This window comes from Apteryx mantelli, chromosome 15 (assembly GCF_036417845.1).
Source record: "Apteryx mantelli isolate bAptMan1 chromosome 15, bAptMan1.hap1, whole genome shotgun sequence".
Classification (NCBI taxonomy): Eukaryota; Metazoa; Chordata; class Aves; order Apterygiformes; family Apterygidae; genus Apteryx; species Apteryx mantelli.
The window spans coordinates 24,963,734-24,984,401 of NC_089992.1; the positions used below are offsets into that span (position 1 = coordinate 24,963,734).

A 20,668-nucleotide genomic window follows, 5' to 3' on the forward strand; every position below is an offset into this window, starting at 1 on the left:
ACAGATTTGCTTAGGGAAGCCTTCAGCACCAGACAGGAGGCCCCAAGACTCAAAACTTGAGCTTCCCTTGGGTCTCTGATTAACTCTTTCTTACCAAAACAAACTCCACTTCCCCTGAAGAACCCCACCTGATTCTAGGCAGTAGCAGCTATTTGCACTTTAAACAAGAGTACTTCAGTCTACTGTAGATTTTTATACTTGCTGTTAACTAATGACATGCAAAAGAAAAAAGTAGTCCTAGTGCCAAGGAATTAGGTTGACGTTCTTCTTTTCATCTGATAGTCTATATAAAATACGAGAAAAAAAACCCTCACCTTTGTGTTTGCTGCAATCCAATTAGAAGTTTCACTGTCATCATCACACTTCTTAATCCATTTCTTTAACCACTGTTAGAAAAAAAAATGAAAAGAGTTGCTTTTAAATAGAGGAACTTTAGGGGTTTCCAAGATAGTTGCTTATATTAAGGTAATGTTAAGGAACCCACAATCACATGCGAACTGAATGCTGCCACAGCGAGGTGGGATGATCTCTAACTTCATGAAGCTTCCTATGGTGAATAAAAGTCTATTCTCTATAGACACATGCCAGAAGAGTATATAGGATCAGAGGTCTATGCAATTAGCACTATTCCTAAACCCTATCTTTTAGGAATTATTTTTCAGTGAATCTGGGGAGGGCAGGGGTGAGGGGAGGGGGTTGGAGAGGAGTCCAAGTTAATTTAGTCACAGATATTTCCTGCAGCACCATCCTGATCCAGCTAGCAGGACCACTCAGCACAAACACTTCAGTAATAACAGTGAAAATCAGCCAAAATTGCAGCCAGACCCTCTGTGCTGGCTAGCTTTTACATCAAGCCATATCATAAATTTTTCCTTAGGGTTACAATGTCTCAAACGTTGCATTTAAGTTGCATAAAGACTATTTTCACCTCCAAAGAATTAAGACAACTACATTCACTTTTTGAAAGGTGAAACTGTTAACCCAAAACATGAAGAAAAGAGGAAAAGAAAGAAAAAAAAAAAGCTCTTCTAAGGAAAGGCTAAACAGGAAAGAATTGACTAAACTATTTCATAAGACTTCTCCAAAGTCCTAACCACAGCAGAGGGAAGGGAGGTTGGGGGAAGTGCACCAATAAGAAAAATTTCCATTAATCTAAATCTTTGGAAAACTAAGTCCATTTATATTGTGCATTCTCAGACTTCAGCCATTTGAGATGCACTAAGGTTGTTTGAAAATGCCCACTCAGGCCCACACTGTCCACCTTACGGTTTTTTTCTAGAGAGAACATGGCAACATCAAATGGATGCAAGCTGCAAAAGCAAAAGACTGCTTGCACCTGTTAGATAATAAACTAACCACATCTGTTATAAACACTATAATAAAACCATGCAAAACCTTTGCTGAGGTTTCCTCTTCCCCTCCCCAAGTAGCTTTTTTGTGTGTTCGTCACTAGAAATGCAGACTGCTCTGTCCTCAAGGCATGAAACAAGTGTGTCTGTAAGCTCTGCGCAAGGCCTAGCGCACAGAATCCCAGGTTTGGCCACAGCTTCTGACACTTCCATGAAAAAAAAAAAAAAAAAAAAAAAACAGCCCAGTTCCAGAAATCACTGCATGGCAGCAGCTCCTAGAACCAGGCCCAAATTCATTACTTCAGCACTACAAATCACGAGCCTGCTGAAGCACTGAACACCTACGGAAACACTGCAATCATAGGAACACTCTTCGTGAAGTGAAGCATTCATTTCTGAAGCCACCTGATTATTCTTCGGAGGGTCACAACCTCCTCCTCCAGACGTTTCTCCATGTGGCTGAGTTGCTGTGCCTTCGCAAAGGCAGACTTTGAGGTCAACCACTGACAGCATCCAGTACGATTTGGCTGCTTCCTCTCATGCTATGATCCAAATAAGTGAGCCGCTATCCTTCTGGATGTGAACAGCTACAAAGCTTGTGCTACATTGCCAGGTATTTTGCACATAGCTTGACTTTACACTGTTCAAAGTCGTGTATTTAGATAAGAACTTAGACATGCTCACCTTGCATTTAACAGGATCATGCCAATTTTCACCGCAGTTAAAGCTGTAAGTGAAAGAAAGGAGAAATTAGTGAGTAAGGTAGATGACTGTAACTAAATTAACAATGTGGAAGTCTCCTTCTGGGTTGTTCTACTGAAAGAGCATGGCCAGTCCTAAGTAGATACCTAAATACACTTTGATTCTCTACAGTGCCTTCAAGAATTCAAGAAGTGTGTCAAGAACCTCACCTAATCTGAAACCACCAGTTCAGCTATGGGCCCTCCGCCAGCAAAAGCCAGGCCTGCCTCTATGTTAGATGAGGCCCTGAGACACAGAGAAGGCAACAGCTACACAGTGATGGCCTTCACAGCCAGCTGCTCCTAATTCCAGCTTACCATTTTCAAGTGAAATGCCAGTATTTACGAATACATTTTCCAAGTCTAGATATTATTTCACACATCATTGACAAAACACTCAAGAAAATGCAACAGCTAAGGACAGTGTGTTGCACAGGTACTGTTCATTGAAAATGAGCTCAAACATTTCTTTAAGAGAATTTATCAGCTGACAAAAGTAACCCCTGGAGTTTTCTCCCCATTTATAATTGGTTTCGTCGGAGGTGACAATGCATGTGAAAGGCTCGTTTTACACATTCAGGGAGACAGAGGAGTACGTGTCCAGCTGAAGGACCCAGCAGATTTATTACCTTCTTGTAAAGGCCACCCCATCCCCATGCTTCCCCCACCATCTAAAGCAACATCCCAATATAAACTTATAAAATGCGTACTAATACACATTCAAAGCGTTAAGTGAAAAGCAACACCAAATTCTTTTACTTGATTGTTCTTACCAAAACTGACGTCCACATTTGCAGCGAACGGGCTTAGCATCAGGATATTGGACTTTAACAACGTGGTGGCAGTCTGGGGCAGGACACCATTTTAACAGTCGATTACACTAGGAAATAAAGCAAGAGAAACCATAGTAGCAAAAAGATGCTGCACAAGGAGTTTGCTCTTCACTTTTTCATCCTTTTAACCACTATCTTCAGTTAAACTTCTTCCTGTCTTACCAGTCTACTGTACAAAAAGTGCTGTCTCCTTATTCTAAGCATTTACTTTCTTACTGCTTCAGGAAAGCAGGAATAACATAGTCAACTCTTCAATGTCAAATGGTCTCCTCTAGGAATAAGGAGGAGGAGCATGAACACTTCTGATGACCTTGTAGCTCACCCAGAGAATATATTTGAGCAAGATGAAGCTACAAAGCTTTCCATTGAAAAAGTATCTGCTAAAGCTGTATGCAACTAGCTATCTCTGTTCCACTGCGGCCACAGCCTTTCCGAATCGCCACTTGCAACCAAGCCCAGTTACTAACTTTTAAAAGCAGTTTTCTCATACCCCTTGAAGATCATTTTGTTGCCTGCTGGTGTTTTACCATGACCACAGGCAGGTCTGAATTGCTAGACTTTTGACAGTCTTTTGGTCTGCAAGAAGTGTTTATCTCCAGTGTTTCACCTCAAACCTTTTTTTGTGAAGGTTTGATTCCAGTAACAACCTACATACTAGGCTCTATGGTGAATCTAAACACGTACAATAGGGAAACGGGGACAGCAGACAACCTTCCAAAGCACCTTCTAAGTTTATTTTTATTTTGAAGTTCTGAAGCTATTAGTACTTTGATAAAACCGATTTTACAATTTTGCTTCAAAAGGCAAATGTTTAAGGCATATTCTTGTTTATAATGTTTCCTGGTCTGAGTCTGAAGCATCCCAGATAACATTCATGCAAGGACTGCAGGTATTAAGTGTTTCTCAGAACTTGCATATTGAGCACCTCCTGCATTCTCATCCACAACTGTTTCCCATATCACTAAGTAATCTCACCATATCTTTTGCTTCCAAGAACATAATAGGTCTCCAGGTGTTCTGCAGATTTTTTTTTTTTAATGTTTCCCTACAGCTACACAAATAACTAAATGGGCTATAAAACATCCCCTGCAAAGCCTCTAACTTGTAGTTACATTTGATTATAGACTACACAAGAGACAATTTGCTCTAAAGTTATAAACAAGCCTCACTTCTCTGGTTTGGTGCATGTGCAAGAAAAACCCTGGAAGCTATTAAAAATTTCAAATACAAACTCACCTCTACAAAACTATTGGTTATTAAATGCTGGTACTTTAATTTAACCTTCGAATCTGTGATCAGACGCCTGTGGAAGGGAAGAATATGGAAAAATTATTGTAGCAGAAAATCCACTTTTTCCACAAATAGCCAAGTAGTTAGGACAGACAAATGATTTTGATATTTTCCTTCTATGCTTGCAGGTACTTTTTTTACTCACCTGTTCTCTATTTATTTATTATACTTTTGTTACACCTACAAATGTTGCATTTAACTTCCAATTCCAAGTTCAATTGCATTAAAAAAAAAATTCAATTCAAGAAAGCTGAACCTGCTGCTTTGGGGTTTGTTTGTTTTAAACACTTTCTTGAAGAGTCCAAGAAACAGAGGAAACAGTTTCATTAGTTCATTCACTTTAAATATGCACATTTAGCAAACCTCTTTTAAAAGCTTCAGAACAACTGTTGTGGTGTTAATAACTCTGGTAGACCTAGTGTTAGCTGGATTTCAGCGGAATGCTACAGTTCATCAGCTTAGAAGTTAATGTCGATTTTCTCTCTTATAGTTAGCATAAAAAAAAGTTGATTTAAATGCAACATCATACAGGGTGTACACAACACTGACTTTAATTTTAAATTAAGTCATTCCATGCGGTAACAAACTTGCTCAGAAGCGAGAGAGCAGGAGAAATCTAGACAGATGGGATGCCTTTAAAAGCATGGCGACCACTTTTCTCCCGCACACACCGATCCAGCTGGCATTTGCGGACTGTTAATGCCAGATGCATTCTAAATGGTTTAATTATGTACTGATGAACACTATTACACATTTTTCAGTTATGATCGAAATGTCCTCTGCATGCAAATATGTATGCACTTTTTATATACACACATACACACACATATATAAAGTGTGTGTGCATATATGTACATATATGTGTGTGTATACAGACAGATTTTATTTTTATATATATATACACACACACATAAAAAAACCTCACAGTATAAAGCTGGACTAGTATGCATTTTGCAGCAGTTTTGTTTTAAATAAGACCATGCAATACAGCTTTATACAGGCCATATCACATATAAATATTGAAATCAATACACTATCCGTTTCAAGGTATGGCCAGAATCAAATACACTCTTGCATGTTATTACACCAACATTCATTAAAGCACAGTGCATGTGACCATGCAGCGCCACAGAAATTCTAGCCTTTAGCGGTCTGGGGAGCTTCAACAAACGACATGCTGGTTATTACACAAGCACGTGACAAGCAAATTCCCAGTCTATTCATTTTATTTTAGCACTGTCAAAGCATCTTATCATGGCCCACGTCCATGGCAAGCCCACAATTTCAGAACAGAACTGTTAAAGAACGCAAATAAATAAATAAATAAATATTTGTAATATGGATTATAAACCTCACTTTCTTACTCCATGCCTAGCTTCCAGCCATAATATACGTCACATATAGAATTTCCAGTATTATATATATATATATCGGAGACTAGAATTTAAATAAGGAGTAATGTCTTATCTGCCCAGAGCACTCCTAGTGCACTGTCCACTGGTTTTGCTGGCCAAACTCTCTGAACAGTCCGTATGAGCAGCCTCACCTGCTCTAGGCTACTAGGCTCCACAGCACCTCCCCAGCGCCATTTAGGGAAAGATCTTTAAGAACTTTGCTGGAGTTTTATTGTCTTCTGACAACCAGCAAAACGGAACCAGACAAATCAAGAGACGACCTCCGTTCCCAGGGCCGGCAGACTACCCTCGGGGCTTCGCTCCTGCATGAGCCAAGGCGTAGAGGGAGAACTGACCTCAAAGTAGCCAGGCTGCAAAAGCAAACTGCTTGCAAAAAACATTATCCCCTGATCTCCTCCGGCAACCAAGTTCAGGAAAAAGTACTACACACTGACACGTTTTCAGAAGCACCTCAGAGCTTCATGCAAAGATGGAAGACGGTGAATTGTTCCACTTTTGTTCCACTTCGATAATGCAAACTCCTCAAAGGCATAAATGGGTGAACTACAAAGGTTCAAACACCCTCCCATAGCAATTATTTCTTATTACTTCTTACTCATAGTAAGGTCAGGACCTTGCAGTATCCTGAAGTTTAGGTGCCACAGCAGCATTATTTGCACCTATACAAAGAATGATTCAGAATAAGGCAGCACTCATCTGCCTTCCCCTAAGCGAACCCCGGATTTGTCCATTCCCACCGAGGGGGTTGAGTCTTACGGGCTACTGCCAGACTGCGGCCGCCTGACAGCGGCGGCTGTTAAGACACCCATCCTGAAGGCAGCCTGCCTTGCTTATTAATGAAATCAACAGCTTTGCATGTAGGTTAAAGCAATTACCATCAGCATTAGCAAGGGTGAACAAGGGATAGAAACAGATTACCTTCAGCCAGTCTGAAGGTCTTGAAAGATCTGAAAGAGACCCTCTCTTCTACCCTCCTGCTTAAGCTCAACAGTACCAAGTGCGGTAGGAAAACCGACAACAAGCTAGCTAAATACTCACAGATCCAGGAAAGCCATCTTAATTGCTGAGTTTGGACTCGTATGGAAATAATGCAACTTGGAGATATACTGCCTTATTGAGAGCAAGCATCAAAAAGGGAGCAAATTACAAGCTTGGATAATCTACTCGGTTTTCTGATAGATAAAGAAACTAAAGTCTCTGTACATTACATGTTAAATTTATGTACTGTATAGCTTGGAAAACTAGAGCTGGAGACTTTGTAAAAAGGAAAGGAGCTAAAAAAGAGAAAGTTAAGCACATGGGAGGGTGGAACTTCCCAGGTGGATTACTTGTATTTTTATTCATGCCAACTCACAAGATTGCTGCAGATCACCACCTTTTCCATTCAAGTAAAGCACTGCTGTTTTAGAGAAAATACCCCTCTCCTCCCACAGATGTCATTTTGCCACCACAAGCCCCAGCTATCCTGGCCATCTGTAGGTATGGGGGAAGCTCACAGCACCTAATCAGATGTGAAGACTGCACCGGTTCACCCCAGAGCTCCCTGCTCTATAAACCACAAAGCAAAAGGCAGGGGCGGTGAGACGCACCCCTACGTATCAAGCAGCAGCAGCAGCAAACGCCAGTACTGCTCCTCTCTTCCTCCATCCTTCCCTTGTTACCACCACTGCCTCCACTGATTTCAAAACCTTCAGCTAACCTACTTTATGGGCATTATCCGAGGAGATACAAGAGAACAGCTTATTCAGAAACGGATGTAACCAAGAGCACAACTTTATGGACTGTGAAGAAGTTTTCAGTGTAAAGTGTACATCGGATAAGTGAAGTCAAGTTCTCAATTGGTTCTGGCTAATCTCCTGGTACTCGAAAAATTCCCTGCTGAGCGTGTGTGACACCACAAGTCAAGTTCAGACTCCAGTAAACAAAAATTTCAAATAAGTCACTCGAGATACTATGCCAAATTAAGAGTCTCTTAAAACAGTTTCCACCCACTGAACTCTACAAACCACCCCTCAACAGGGCATGAATGCGCTTAAGCTACTTCCACTTCTATTCAGCCTACACTCTCTCTATGACTAACATACAGCCACTAACACAGAGCGATATGGGAAGTCACTACTCTGGAAGCAAGTGATACAAAACCAGCAAATTAGTATCAATGAATGAGTCAGACTTCGGGAAGGAAGAGTAAGGTAACAGGGAATGAGCTTCTATTTAGATGCTTTTTAGCATGAAGAAGTAAAATGGACTTAATCAAGGTTTAGGATTATGAAGGATATTACTCATGCAATAGCATCACCCAATACAAAAGAGAAGGAAGCTCATGGAATTCACTGCTCCATCATGTAGGAGCAGTCAACCCCCAGCTGGGTGACTTAAAGTGGCACAGGCTTACGTACCAGCTTAATCAAACCTTATGTTTGAGGGTCATCTGCTCTCTATCAGAGGGCAATAAAACATCTCCTACAGACTGTACACAGGACTTACTTCCTCTGACTCACTAACTATAGCTCTGGGACTTGGTGAACCAGTGGGTTGACCTAGGTAGGAAGTCCTAAATTCCTAAGTAAATCTAACGAAACAAAATGCACAAAGCAATTAAACAGGGTTTTTAAAGACTGCCTGGTGCTTATTCTATTGTCATGCTGACCAAATTAGCCAAGGAGCCTCTCCTGCAAGTACTATGGCATGGGTTCTCCAGACCTAAACAGGAAGTTAAAAGACATACCAGTAACAAAATAAACAATCAACACCAACCCCTCTGCTGCCTTAAAGCCTCTATGCTGCTTTTTATAAGCCAGAACATTTGAATAACACATGAGCAACAAAACAGAAAAACAGAGGAAAGCCAGGAGGTAGCAACTCATCATACTTACATAACTGTATTGTCATCAACTAAGATATCACAGCCATGAGCAGGACATGAAATAGTCTAAAAAAAGAAGAAAAAAATAAAAGGTCATAAAAGGAACAGTGTTTATGCTGTTTTGCATCCCAAGGAATTCCAGGGTCACAGATTTCACTAAAACCCATAGCAAAAATAGTACGTTGGCTGTATCATCACACATCGGTGGCCCAGATGTGCCACTGCGCACAGCATGGTTCTTCCCACCCAGAGCAAAGATGCACACACAAATTCCATGCAGATTGAATTCCTTTCAGATTCAGCAGCTGCAAAGAACCTACTCTCCAAAATTGTTGTTTGTTTGTTTTAATTTGAGTAGGGAAGAATTTTCTCTTTTCTCTCCCCCTCCTCTCCTATACACAAATTTCTCCCTGCAAAAACATGGGTGAGTTGAGACTTTACCTGTCCCATGCCTTCCTCCATTATTTTGGTAGTTAAATATTCACTCCAGCACTGCATACAGAACTTGTGTCCACACTCTAGGCCAGTAAAATACTGCAACAACAAAGAACAAGAGACATTGGATCATTTTATCACGTGGAATCGCTGGATCATTTGGTCCTTCTTGGTGCTTTGCAATTTTATCACATCCCCTAACACCAAATTTGAGACACTACTATTTATTTTGCATCAACTCCACAGAACATTGCTGTAACAGCTTCAAATATGCTTTCAAAGTCAGACTTTACTCTCTAGCCCTATCAGCAAGGAAAATGTGGCCAATGTTTCCATCCTGCCTGCCCATTCAAATCGATCTTTGCTTTGTGAGTATATACATAGCTTAACACGGCTCTCCCCTGTTTCACTCTTGCACATGAATAATAAAAACAAATAAATAAAATAAGCAACATCATGAAACAGGTCACAGTATTAAGATGACACCCTGTCTTGTTTCCTCACGTTCTCCTACTTGGCTCATTCCCACACACGGGTGCTGCCCATAAATCCCCAAATGTATACCAACCAGCTACCCACAGGCACTAACGTAGCTACCACCTCTTGTCCAGGGAACAGCCAGCTTATCAGCGAATAGTCTGCACGCTGGGTAAGTGCTGAGCAACAGGAATAAAAACCATAAGCACTCACACTACTTTCAGTAGGCACGCACCAAGTTTGCCAACTTGCCTCATAAGCTTCCCTCTGCAACCCAGATGCTCATCAGATGAAGAGGCTAAAGATCCTAATTGGCAGGTGCAAATCACCAAATAAAATTCAATAATGATTAGCTGTTGCAGACAGCAACAAGGACAGCTTCATCTGTGTATGCATCATCTACACAAAGTATGTCAAGATACCACCTGGGATTGAATGATTACACACAGGGTGGAGAAGCAAACACTGAAGAGCAAAGACTGAAATGAAATTACTTTTCCTCAGGTCATCTTAGTTATTTTATCCTGAGAGCCAGGGGCAGGGACCAACTATATTTGAAACAGTCCACTCATACCACTACGCAGGTTTCTATTTAATGACTTAATTTTTCAAACTTTCTTATTCTTAGCCAATAAGATAAAACAAGAACTTTACCCTGAGACGCCACAATCTTACATGAAACTACATAAATGAAAGAAAGCAGCTTTATCTTCTGCAGAACAGCCTGAAACAGCAGCAGGATGCAGTCAATTAAAAAAAAGAGGAGTCAATTTTAAGGAAGAGGAAACATTCCACTAAAACTACTTCCTTAACCATTAGAGGCTCAAGATTACAACCATCCTACCGCCTGTTTTGTTCACCTGACACTGGCGTACAGTCAGGCTGTGTTCACCTTTCAATGCAGCACGCAGATTGCTCAGGGAAGGCTCTTCCCATGGCCTTGCCATTTTGTGGTTCCCACTTGTCCGGCACTCCTGCCATCGAGGTGGCAAAGGTTTGAACCCGAGGCTTGGAAACGCCCTGTGATGCCACAGCCAGCAGGCTCGAGTCTGCCTGCTGTTGCTACGGGCCAGCAACAAACTGCGCTTACCAGCGGCGATGTGGTTAAATCTGACCTGACCAGTCAGCAAAGAAGAAAGTGGGCCTGAGCACCTGACTTGGTTCAGTAGAAGCTGAGATACCCACATAAACCTTGACTTTCTTTGGAACAAAAAAATCAGAGTTCTGTGCTCTCTCAGCATCCCGCTCAAAGAGAGGAGGGAGCTGGCTCTGGGGCCAAGGTACACTAGCTCCACCAGAAGGAAAAATCACTTCCAAGTTTTGAACCATTACTGAGCTAGCCGAGAAGGTTTCTGATCCTCCACAGATGCTGCTGTGACCAAACAATGTCCACTGGAGAAGCAGGGCTACAGTAGAAAAGTCCCCTGACATCTGCAGCTCTGGGGGTTATCAACAGCAGCACATGATCCAGGTTGAAGAAGGCACTAGTGTTTCCCAGAATTAGGGCTCCTCCACACATGATGGGAAGTAGGCACGGACAAGGGGATCATCCCTTCATGAACCTACGTTATTCTGCAGCAGGCATTCACAGGGAAACAGTAGAGAGCAGGAAAAAAAACCCAAACGCATAGGTAATTGCATATCTTCAGTGAAGACCGATTTCAGTTATTTCAGGTAGTGAAAAGATTTCCTAAATGCCCATATAAAAGGCAGCCACCACACTTCCTTCCAAGCTGCAGAGAGTTCAGAGTATCTTTCAACTCATTTCTTTACTTTGAGGGAGTTCCCAATTATTTTTGGCTAAACTGACAGCAGATGTCAAGGGAGCAAGCAAGAAAGACCAACACACAACTGCCAAGTGCAACGGATAACAGTCACTTCTGAAACAGCACGTTATCACAGGGGACAGCTCTACTTTCACCCTATCTGTACTCATCACCTACTTTTCTTGCAGAAGTCAAAGTGACGCCAAACACTAGCAGCAGCATGCTGCCATTTGATACCTGCCTCCACTCTTCTAGTAGCACCAACCCGATCATAGAAGGGATCATCTTCTCCAAGATGTGTTTACCATAACAGCTTCACTTAGGCCTTCTTTACTTCAGTAAGCAAGCCATGGTAGTACCAGTCTAACAGACTACATCATCTGCGTGGCCTCAGAACAAACACACGGTTTGGACAACAGCTTCCCAGACACCCTCACCCTGGCAGCGTTCCTCTCAAATGGGATCTGAAGGAAGAGATGCAAGAGAGGAGGCGGCAAAGCTATAACCCTCTCTGTTCCTGTCTTCACTTTACTCCCGGTGAAACCTTTATTGGTAACTGTTGAGACCTGACACTGGTTCATGGAGACCCTGAGAGAGCAAAATATTTTGCTTAAGCTTTCAAGCCATGAGGATGCAGGTTGCCACAAGGGCACCACATGCTACGTTTTGCAGGTGTTTCCCAAAACCTCCCAGTCATCCTCCTCACAGTTTAGTGGAGTCAACCACAGTTGTTCTGAGCTGACTAAAGAGGTCACTATAAAGACTCAGTATTTGCCCTTAGCCACGTCTTAAAAGGCAGACTGATTGCCACCTGCAATGACGCCACGAGAAGGTGAATATTCAAAAGTCTTGCACTCCTGCAGTACCTTTACAATGTAAAATCTCTTAACAGGGTACTTTCTAACTCCCAGCTTTCTAAAGGCTGAAAGGGGCTCTCAGAAAAAATACGGCTTTTTAAACCATCTGGGAAAGAAGTAAAAGCTAAGCAAAGCAAAAATATTTAAAAGCTGAGATTTTAGGTTAGGTATTTAATATAACCGTTCCTAGAATTTCTAATTCACATTGACCAAAGCAGCTTCAATACAGATTTCAAACCAGATGGCTTCTGGTCACCTAAGACACAGAGCAACTACAGCCTTTTACAGAAGAAATCAGAAATATTAGCCTTCCTATATGCTCCGGCTTCTGGATATGGCAAAAAAAACAGAGTTCCCTTCAGTTGCCTCTTGACTCAATCAACACTAAGCAGCTAGAGACAACCCACTCACCTGCAACCACTGCTCTCCTAATAATTGGGTCACCACTATTTCTAAGGTGCTATTCCAACGACAAAACCGAGAAGAAACATTAATATGCTTTGTGGAGTTCCCTCCAGCAGCCAAAAAACTGCTTCCCAGGCAACATATACACCCCGCGGCCCAAAGGAAAGGCCTGTCAGTCACGAGTGGTAGGTCTTTTGTTCCCAGCACAGCAGCTCCACTTGAAGGAGCCTTTAGCATCAATAGGAGCTTATGAAAATCTAGAAGTAACAAAAGCTGGCTTCCAAACATCTGTTCAACACACCCTCCCCCTCCAACCTGAGCTCATGAGAAACCAAGATTAATCAGAAGTCTGCTGTGTGCAATACCTTTTAGGCCCTCTATACATAACTCACAGTTATCCCTATGGCGGTAGTAAATAAACTTCTATTCTGCCACTGTTTGCAGTGGATGTAGTGGGGTCTAAAGAGCAGAAAGGAGAAGCTGACAAGCAAGTATTAAAACAAATGTGTCGGTCTAGAACCTAAATAGATTTTACTTCCTAAGTGGAATTTTAAGGAGGTATCCGACAAGCAGGAAAGGAGGGAAAAACTATATGAAGAATATCAAACCTAAGTATGAAATTTCCAAAAGGACCTTTTCTGTAGATGGATAGTAAGATACTGAAGATGTCTCCACTCATTCTTTCCCTCAGTTCTTCCACTATTTTCATTTAAAATGTTGCAAAGCCTAAATCAGAATTACTTCACTTCCTCACTATCTGACATGGAAAAATCTGTGATGATTAAGCAGTAACATTTTAGTATAAGGTAGAGAGATAGACAAATCCCTCTCTCTCAAAAAATTTAAGTACCTCTATATAGAAAGCAAGCAACAATTCCGCTTTGCAGATATGCTCTAAAAAGGAAGTCAGAGCATACAAGGCTTAAAAGGAGATACATGAAGCAGGTTGTTTTCCTGTACGCAACACAGAAGCAGCCTGGATCTCCAATTAGTGCATCTGAAAGTTTACACTTTATGAGTATCCACAGAAAAGAAGCACTGTCACCAATCTTGCCACAAACCAGAAGACTGAATTAGAGCCCCAGCAAGTCCTTCTACCCTAATCCTCTATGATTAGGAACTGGACAGACCTATCCATTGGTTCTGTTCTCCGAATAGCTCAACTTTATTTTACCCCAGTCCCACTTAATTTTATCCTGGACTTAATGATCCAAAATAGTCAAGCTATAATTCACTTCATTTATAAGCAGCTTCTTATCTTTTCATTCTATTTGAGTAAATCCCTTAGCCTGTCAGGCTTTCCACCTTTATTTTTTCTTTCATGTATCATTTATTTGCATGTCTCAATGGGTGTCTGACATTCGCAAAAGTCACTTGATCTGCTGGTCCCTTTCTTCTAAATAACGTCATTACGCTGCTGCCCAGCACCCTCAAAGGTCTTTGCAGAAAGGATAATCATTTCCTTTGAAATAAAACCCCATGTCTGGGTACTCTAACACTGTTTGAGATTTAGGGTTTTTGGGGGTGGTGGTGGTGTTTTTTTTAATTTTGTCAAGCTTATTTTGTCAAAGTAAGGCTCAAAGAGAACGCATGAAGCACTACATAGTTCTATTGTCTCCACTATATTATTTGGATCAGCTGCAGCACACAAGACACAAGGTTGTTATGGTAAAAAACAGAATCTTTACCCACCACCCCCCCCTTTTTTTTTTTAAATGCACATCCTACAGATTAGAAGATTTAATCAAAAAATGAGACCTCAGTTTCTTTTTAAAGGCTTTTTAAAATACTGCAGGAGCAGTCCTTATGGAGGTGCCCATAAGCGTCCAGGGAAGTTTCAGATAGTAAAGTAGAGGTGGTTATCACTCAAAAATTGCCTTGGCTGCCAGGTACTCACCGAGTTTGGGTAGTTCAGGTAGCAGATCTGACAAGGCATATCCTGGGCTGATGACCTTGTGTTCATCTGGCGCGTTCGAGACTTTTTACTTGGATTAATTACATGACACTCTGCAAAGAGCTTCTCCAAGTTGCCATCGAAGTACCTGCATAATACACATAAGAGTATATGAATTCAACTACCTTCTCTGCAAGTCATTTTTCAAACTCTGTTTAGGAGTTAAATGTACACAGTTGGAGACGATACTTCAGAAAACTCACATACCCACTACTTTTAACATACTCTTCACTAACATATCACACCGTGGTCCTGACCACAAAGTGGGATATTAGACAACTGCGTCTTTTCAGAGATTTGGTCTCAAATTGGGTGCTCCTGAAAGTTCAGATACCTTCAATTCTTCAATTCCATTTCAATCAAGCTAGTACAAATGGAAAAGAACAGTAATTTAATTAATACATGATTCTCCAGAGTTTTGCATTAAAGCTCCAAGACTACCTAAAACAGGAAACTAGAATAAAAATATCTTATTTCACAGGCTAGGAATCTAGATACTTTCCTAAAGTGCAGGCTTGATGCCGCCAGGTTCAATTCTTGCAAATTGCAATTCTTGCAAATATTCTAATTGCTACAACATTAAAGAGGAGGCAGACAGCAGCACTCCTAGCCATGGTTTGTGAATCAGCATGTCCCTAGTTACTGAGTTTTGTGCTTTCCTCAGCGTACTCAGTTTACATTAGGTGTGCCCAAAGAGTTGACTGGAGTCCAGTTGACTTCAATGTTAGCACTTCCTTCTCTAATCTCTGGAGCAGGGTGCACTGGTGTCCAACTAAGGCAAATGCAGGACTGGACATTAGTCTTCAATTTAAGCCTGCAACAGAGCGAACGCACAGTCTGCCTCGTCAGCCAAAATCCTAGCCTTTCAAGCATCTTTTTGTCTCCACTCAATTACGCAACATTTTAACAACCTCCTAAGAAAAGAGGATTCCAAGTTTACTATTTTTCCTAGGATTAGATATCTGAGGGGAAGGACAGATGCAAAATTGGGTAGAGGGGAGAGGAAAGACCACTCTATTTCTATTTCCCATCCCCGGGGTGTGGGGGGGGGGGGATTATTTGGGTTTACACTGTTACAGAAGGCTCTTCAGCCAGGCTAGGAGGGCCAGATTTGAAAGAACTGCTGGTAAGCAGGACAGCCTCTTCCCAGTATCCAGACACATCTTTCTCCAGCCTGCAGCACCTGCAAAGAACTAATCCAATCTGACAGTTAACCTCGTTCGCATGTGCATCCCCCATTCAATGTCAGGAAACTAAGTTTTTTCCCCCTCCTCTCCTCCACCACCATCATCAGCAATTTAAATCCAAGTAAGGTGGCATCTGCCTGGAAAAGAAACCATCTGACCATAGTGCAGTCAGTCACATTTAAGACCAGCAAATCAACTCCCAACAGACAACTGTCCCTATAGCTAAGCATGCAGGCAGTGCTGAGATTAAAGATGCCTTTACAAGGCATATACTTCAACTCATCACAAACCAGACAAAACCCCCCTGCTATCCACCAACAGACACAGGACAATCAAGTCTTTCTGCTGGAGAAAGAAGTCACTAGGTCTCCCTCAAAAATCTGGGACCAGGCCAGCTATGCAAGATCTAACCAAACTGCCTCCTGCAAGTCGCACCCATATCATTCCTAAAGAGCTCCAAATCCCTAGCAGCTCTTACAGCACTACTTACTGATGAGACCTGACCTACTGTCAAAAAAGGTTCATTCTTCCTTAGAAGGGGGAAGAAGTTACTTCTGAAGGTTTAAGAAAAAGGTCCCTATTTTCCATCTCCCATCAGCTAATGTTCAGCTACTACCAATTCGATTCTATGACTCCAGCCCCATAGCAAGTAAACACGGTATTTTGGGATTTATGCTGTGCCAATCAGCCATCACCTAATCAAAATAGCTTCAAAATCATTAGTGTCATGAGCTGATGTGCCCCCAGAAAATGGTTCACTACTGTTTCATAAGTTTCTTAATGCAGTTTACCAACTCCTGAACTAACTTTGTATGCGTTAGCTCCTAATTTTCAGGTCACTGAATTCTGAAGCTGGTGGCAAATCCTGGTATGCCCTAGGGTTTTGCCACTGTTCTTCAATGTTAGCTCATGGATTTAACTTAACCAAGGTATTTTGTTTGCTTTCAGGATTACTTCTATCTAGAAAATTTTAGCAAGTAAATTCAGTGCACTCCCATGATACACAGTATTTGTCTATTAAAGAGTCATGGATAAATATTTAACTCCACAAAAGGTTTCTAGCAGTCGCATTGTTCTTGCATGCAGCATGATCAGCGTCAAACACCCTGTGTTCAAAAATAGTAGACAAATAGTTGGGTGTAACGTTTGCAAAGAAAATGAAGGTTTTTGAAGACAAATCCTATGATGCAACTTTAATACTAACATTTGCAGTCAACTATATGCTCATGGAAATATCAGAGCTATTTTTAATAGTGAGCTGCTTTTGAAGTGTGCATATCACATCAGGAACTTGACATTACCAGTTTCATTAGGCAGTTCCATTTTTACAAAATCCCTGCAAAAGCTACTCTTCTGAGCCACGGCACCTCCAGCTCAAGATCAAGAAATATAGACCGTCATTAACAACTGTTTTTCACCTGGAATTACCTATCCCTTCTAAATGCCAATGGGTAACTAATTCAGAACGTCCATTTCCTTCCCAGACTTTCAGGATTTTCCCAATAAGAAATAGAAAGCAAGAGTTTAATATGATCTGGGGTATTTCACTGGGCTGAAGGCTGGTGATAAAGCCAACTCAGAGTTAAATGCATAGGCTGGAGGCCTTGACCAATTTAAAAGTTTCCAAAGCACTGATATTGCTAAGTATGCAGATGCTTATACCTTGGGATCAACAGCTATGGCCCATATTGAATAGCCTGCATCTCAGTTAGAAGCACTTGGTCTTACATATACTTCCATGGGAGAAACCAATAAGGCAGCTGGGACAGGCTTAGCCCATTCAGCACCATGCAGAGAAGGAAGAAAACACAGATTTAAAAAACAAAAGGGGGGGGGGTAAGTTTTGCCCTCAGAATTGCTCATCCCTAATTCTACAGGGTTTGTAACCATTTGTAAACAGTACCAATGTCTGAGGGAAACAGAATAGTGGGTATTCCTCTTTTCCCATTTTGGGACCGAAGCTGTTTTCTTTGAATACATTTATTTTCTTCAGCGTGCCCGGCTGCACTAAGAAAATATTTTCCACAGCTATTTGCATGCGTCTCAGGCACAAAAATCATGCCGGAATTGTGTAGTAAGAAAACAAAAGAGATACCTGGACCTTCCTGGAAGCAAACAATTGACAGGGACACTCTGGAGTAAAGTCCAACACCTGTCTTTCACAGAACTACTCCACCATTCCTTAGATAAACACACTGAGCTCCCAATTCTGACCGTGCCAGTTCCTTCAACAGTCAGGAATCACACAGTTTCAATTACCACATCCTTTTTCCCCACCTGTTCAAATGCTGACACAGACCATCAGAAGATCTCCCTCCGCCCTTCCCACCTTCTTCCCTTTGAGGGGTTCACAGAGAGCAGCAGTAGCCCCCTTTCTCAACTTTCCTTTGGCATGACAAAGCAGGTCAGCTCCCATCTCCTTCCTTACCACATTTCTCCACATCCTTAACTGCCCTAGCAAACCTTCTCCACCACTAGTTTCCATTTCCATTCTTCCCTCTTGCTCCCAAGGAAGCCAGAACAAATGCAAATCCGGTAAGATTTCATGAGGACCTTGTACAATTCCACCAATACGTCTCCATTTCTCCTGGAAATATCTCACCTAAGGCATCCAAAATGATGTTACATTTCTCCAGAGCTCCTTCATGTTAGCAGCTCCATTTTGGTCTCTACCAGAAATCCCATATTCTCCATCTCTGTGTTGATGAGACCTGTCTCGACTCTTTTTACTGCTACTATCACTGGAGTCCTCCAGGCTATCTAGTTTTTCCTCTATGACATCTGGATCCTCCTCCGAACTGAATGCCTCATAACAGATTTGTGCCAAGTCACTCACTTTACCATTCATCCCAAAATTATATAAGGGACTTCACTAACAGGTTCCATCTAGTCTGCTAGTTCCCATTTCAAAGTAACTCCACACCCACCATACTAACCCCTGTACCCATCTTCACTAATCACTACTTGCACAGCACCAAAGCAAATGCTCTACTGAATTCCAGATGCAATTTATCGCATCTCCCTTGCCTGTGAGAGAATTGCAGGGTATCGGAGAAAACAGATTTACTTGGACACAATCTACCTTTAGAAAACCACTTCTAAATCAAATCATCTTTCACTTTCATTCATCTTGGTCTTTAATAACCCTTTCCTACAGACCTGTATTTGGCCAGTGACTTCCCAGCTCTGCCTCCTTTTTTATATATGCTCCATATTTGATATCATAGTTGCATGCCACCGCCTCTGCTGTGAAACTCAGGAGAAAACCTTTAATTCCCATCTCACTTCCTTCAGAACTCCAGGGTTATTCCACCCCATCCTCTTCCTCCTGCCTGGACTGCCCTGAGGTCTGTTTCCACTTTGGATGCCGTAATCTTCTTTCCACACTACACCTTTCACACGGGCCATAAGGCAAAAATCATTTCTTAATGAAACCAGTAGATTCATTTTATTTTTATTGATCGAGTAGCCTCTGCCTCTAGCTTATCTTTCCTGTAGACTGTTCCTCCTCCCCAAATTCTTACTCATTTTGCTGTGGAAGTTTTACAAAGTAACTGAGCTTGACTTTTGACTATTCTCGCATCATTCCTACAGATCTTGCTCTTATAGGGTTGCTTCTTGGTGGCAAGGTCCCTCCTTTTCATCATGGGGAGGAGCAGAGCACCTTTCTGAGATTATTATGCATCTAGACAGGCTTGGCATTAAATCCCTCATGCTCCTTCTGCTCCCTTTGCAATGCAGATACTCAATAATTCTAGGACTTCTGATATTCAAGAAAGGTTATGGTCTATTCAACATTAGAGTCTCTTTGCTCAGCACAGCTGACTTTGATAAATTAATGGAACTGGTTACTGAAGTTCATTTTTTTCATTACAGACCATAGTGTTTTTTTCTGCTACTTAAAATTATTTTCAAATTCTTATATAAATTTCTTTACTGATTATCAAAACCAAGTCCATAACAGCATCAGGTCTTGTTGGCTGAGAGATCAAGCTGGCAACTTCTTTATTTCCTCAAGATAGAGTTGGTCTCCATGGACACTACTGTTGGTAACTGTCTAATGACAATTTTCTAGCCATAATCAAATCCCATCCAAGGGAGTATCACAGATAAAAACCCTCCTCACTGAAAACAAAAAGGTTTCTAGTACACACTCCAGGAAATTTCCTTCAGTGAAAAGGCACTTCTGAATGTTAGAGAATCACTGTACTCAAAGTAAGAGATTGCATCTTCATACCAAAAAGCCTGCCATAAGCAATAATTTGGCACCTCTTCTGCCCTTGCCAAATAGCATTAGGCTCCTACACGTCCAAAGGATAGGAGACAGTCAGGTACCTACAGACATGAGCCAGAACACCGACTGCAAGGGGAAGAGGGAGGAGGCAAGAGGCAATCTAGGCCAGCAACAGTGCCCGAGAGGCACTTCCAGACTCCGTCCTCTCCTCAGAGGAGACACAGACATGCAGCCATGGAGATAAGTGCCTACAAGAGGCTGGATCTCTACTTCAATATCTCTCTCTGTACCTCACGTGATTACATTGGGCCTTTGGTTACACGCTGGACTACTTTTCTTTAGAATGATGGTCAGAGGAAGCGTCCTTCCACGTAAAGCAGGAAAGCTGCGTTTCTCTTCAGCATGTAGAGGTTCACGCTAAAGCTCCCCTCAGGAGGGGCAAATGCTCACAGCCATGGTAAAACTAGAAGTTACTCAGGGCAGCAAAGTCATAATCCAAAGCACTTCTCTTTCACTTACTTCTGAAGGGATGTGTTCAATCTGCACCTACTAGTACCCTGCCTCTATCAACCAAGCTTGTGACACACTCAGTTTTGGGAAACTTCAACACCCGCTTCCCTCCAACGGCAGGGATACCGCAGATACCTTCAGCATGATCTTTTCCTTTGTCCAACGTCTTTACTCTCCAAGACTTGTGCAGCACATCAGGCATCAGAAGCTGAACTCCAGTATTTCCCCCAGTACATGCTTCTATCCTTCCAGCAAATCCACCCCAGCACACCAGCTTTGCTTTCAAACACAGCCAAGTAACTAGTGCTTCACCACCAGTGGATAGGACATTTTTTCAGTTGTGGATATTG

At 41.8% G+C, this 20,668-nt stretch overlaps 1 protein-coding gene across 1 annotated transcript in view; it reads right to left on the reverse strand.

The window, feature by feature from the left end:
• The window catches only part of ARIH1 (ariadne RBR E3 ubiquitin protein ligase 1), a 65,376-nt gene that overhangs the window by 15,563 nt on the left and 29,145 nt on the right, over window positions 1–20,668 (reverse strand). Inside the window, exons 3-9 of the mRNA XM_067305187.1 lie at window positions 14,331–14,475; window positions 8,935–9,027; window positions 8,504–8,559; window positions 4,159–4,225; window positions 2,863–2,969; window positions 2,034–2,076; window positions 315–386 (exon numbers count right to left, since the gene is read on the reverse strand). Coding sequence (XP_067161288.1) covers window positions 315–386; window positions 2,034–2,076; window positions 2,863–2,969; window positions 4,159–4,225; window positions 8,504–8,559; window positions 8,935–9,027; window positions 14,331–14,475 — 583 coding nt within the window. The remainder of the gene's footprint in view (window positions 1–314; window positions 387–2,033; window positions 2,077–2,862; window positions 2,970–4,158; window positions 4,226–8,503; window positions 8,560–8,934; window positions 9,028–14,330; window positions 14,476–20,668) is intronic.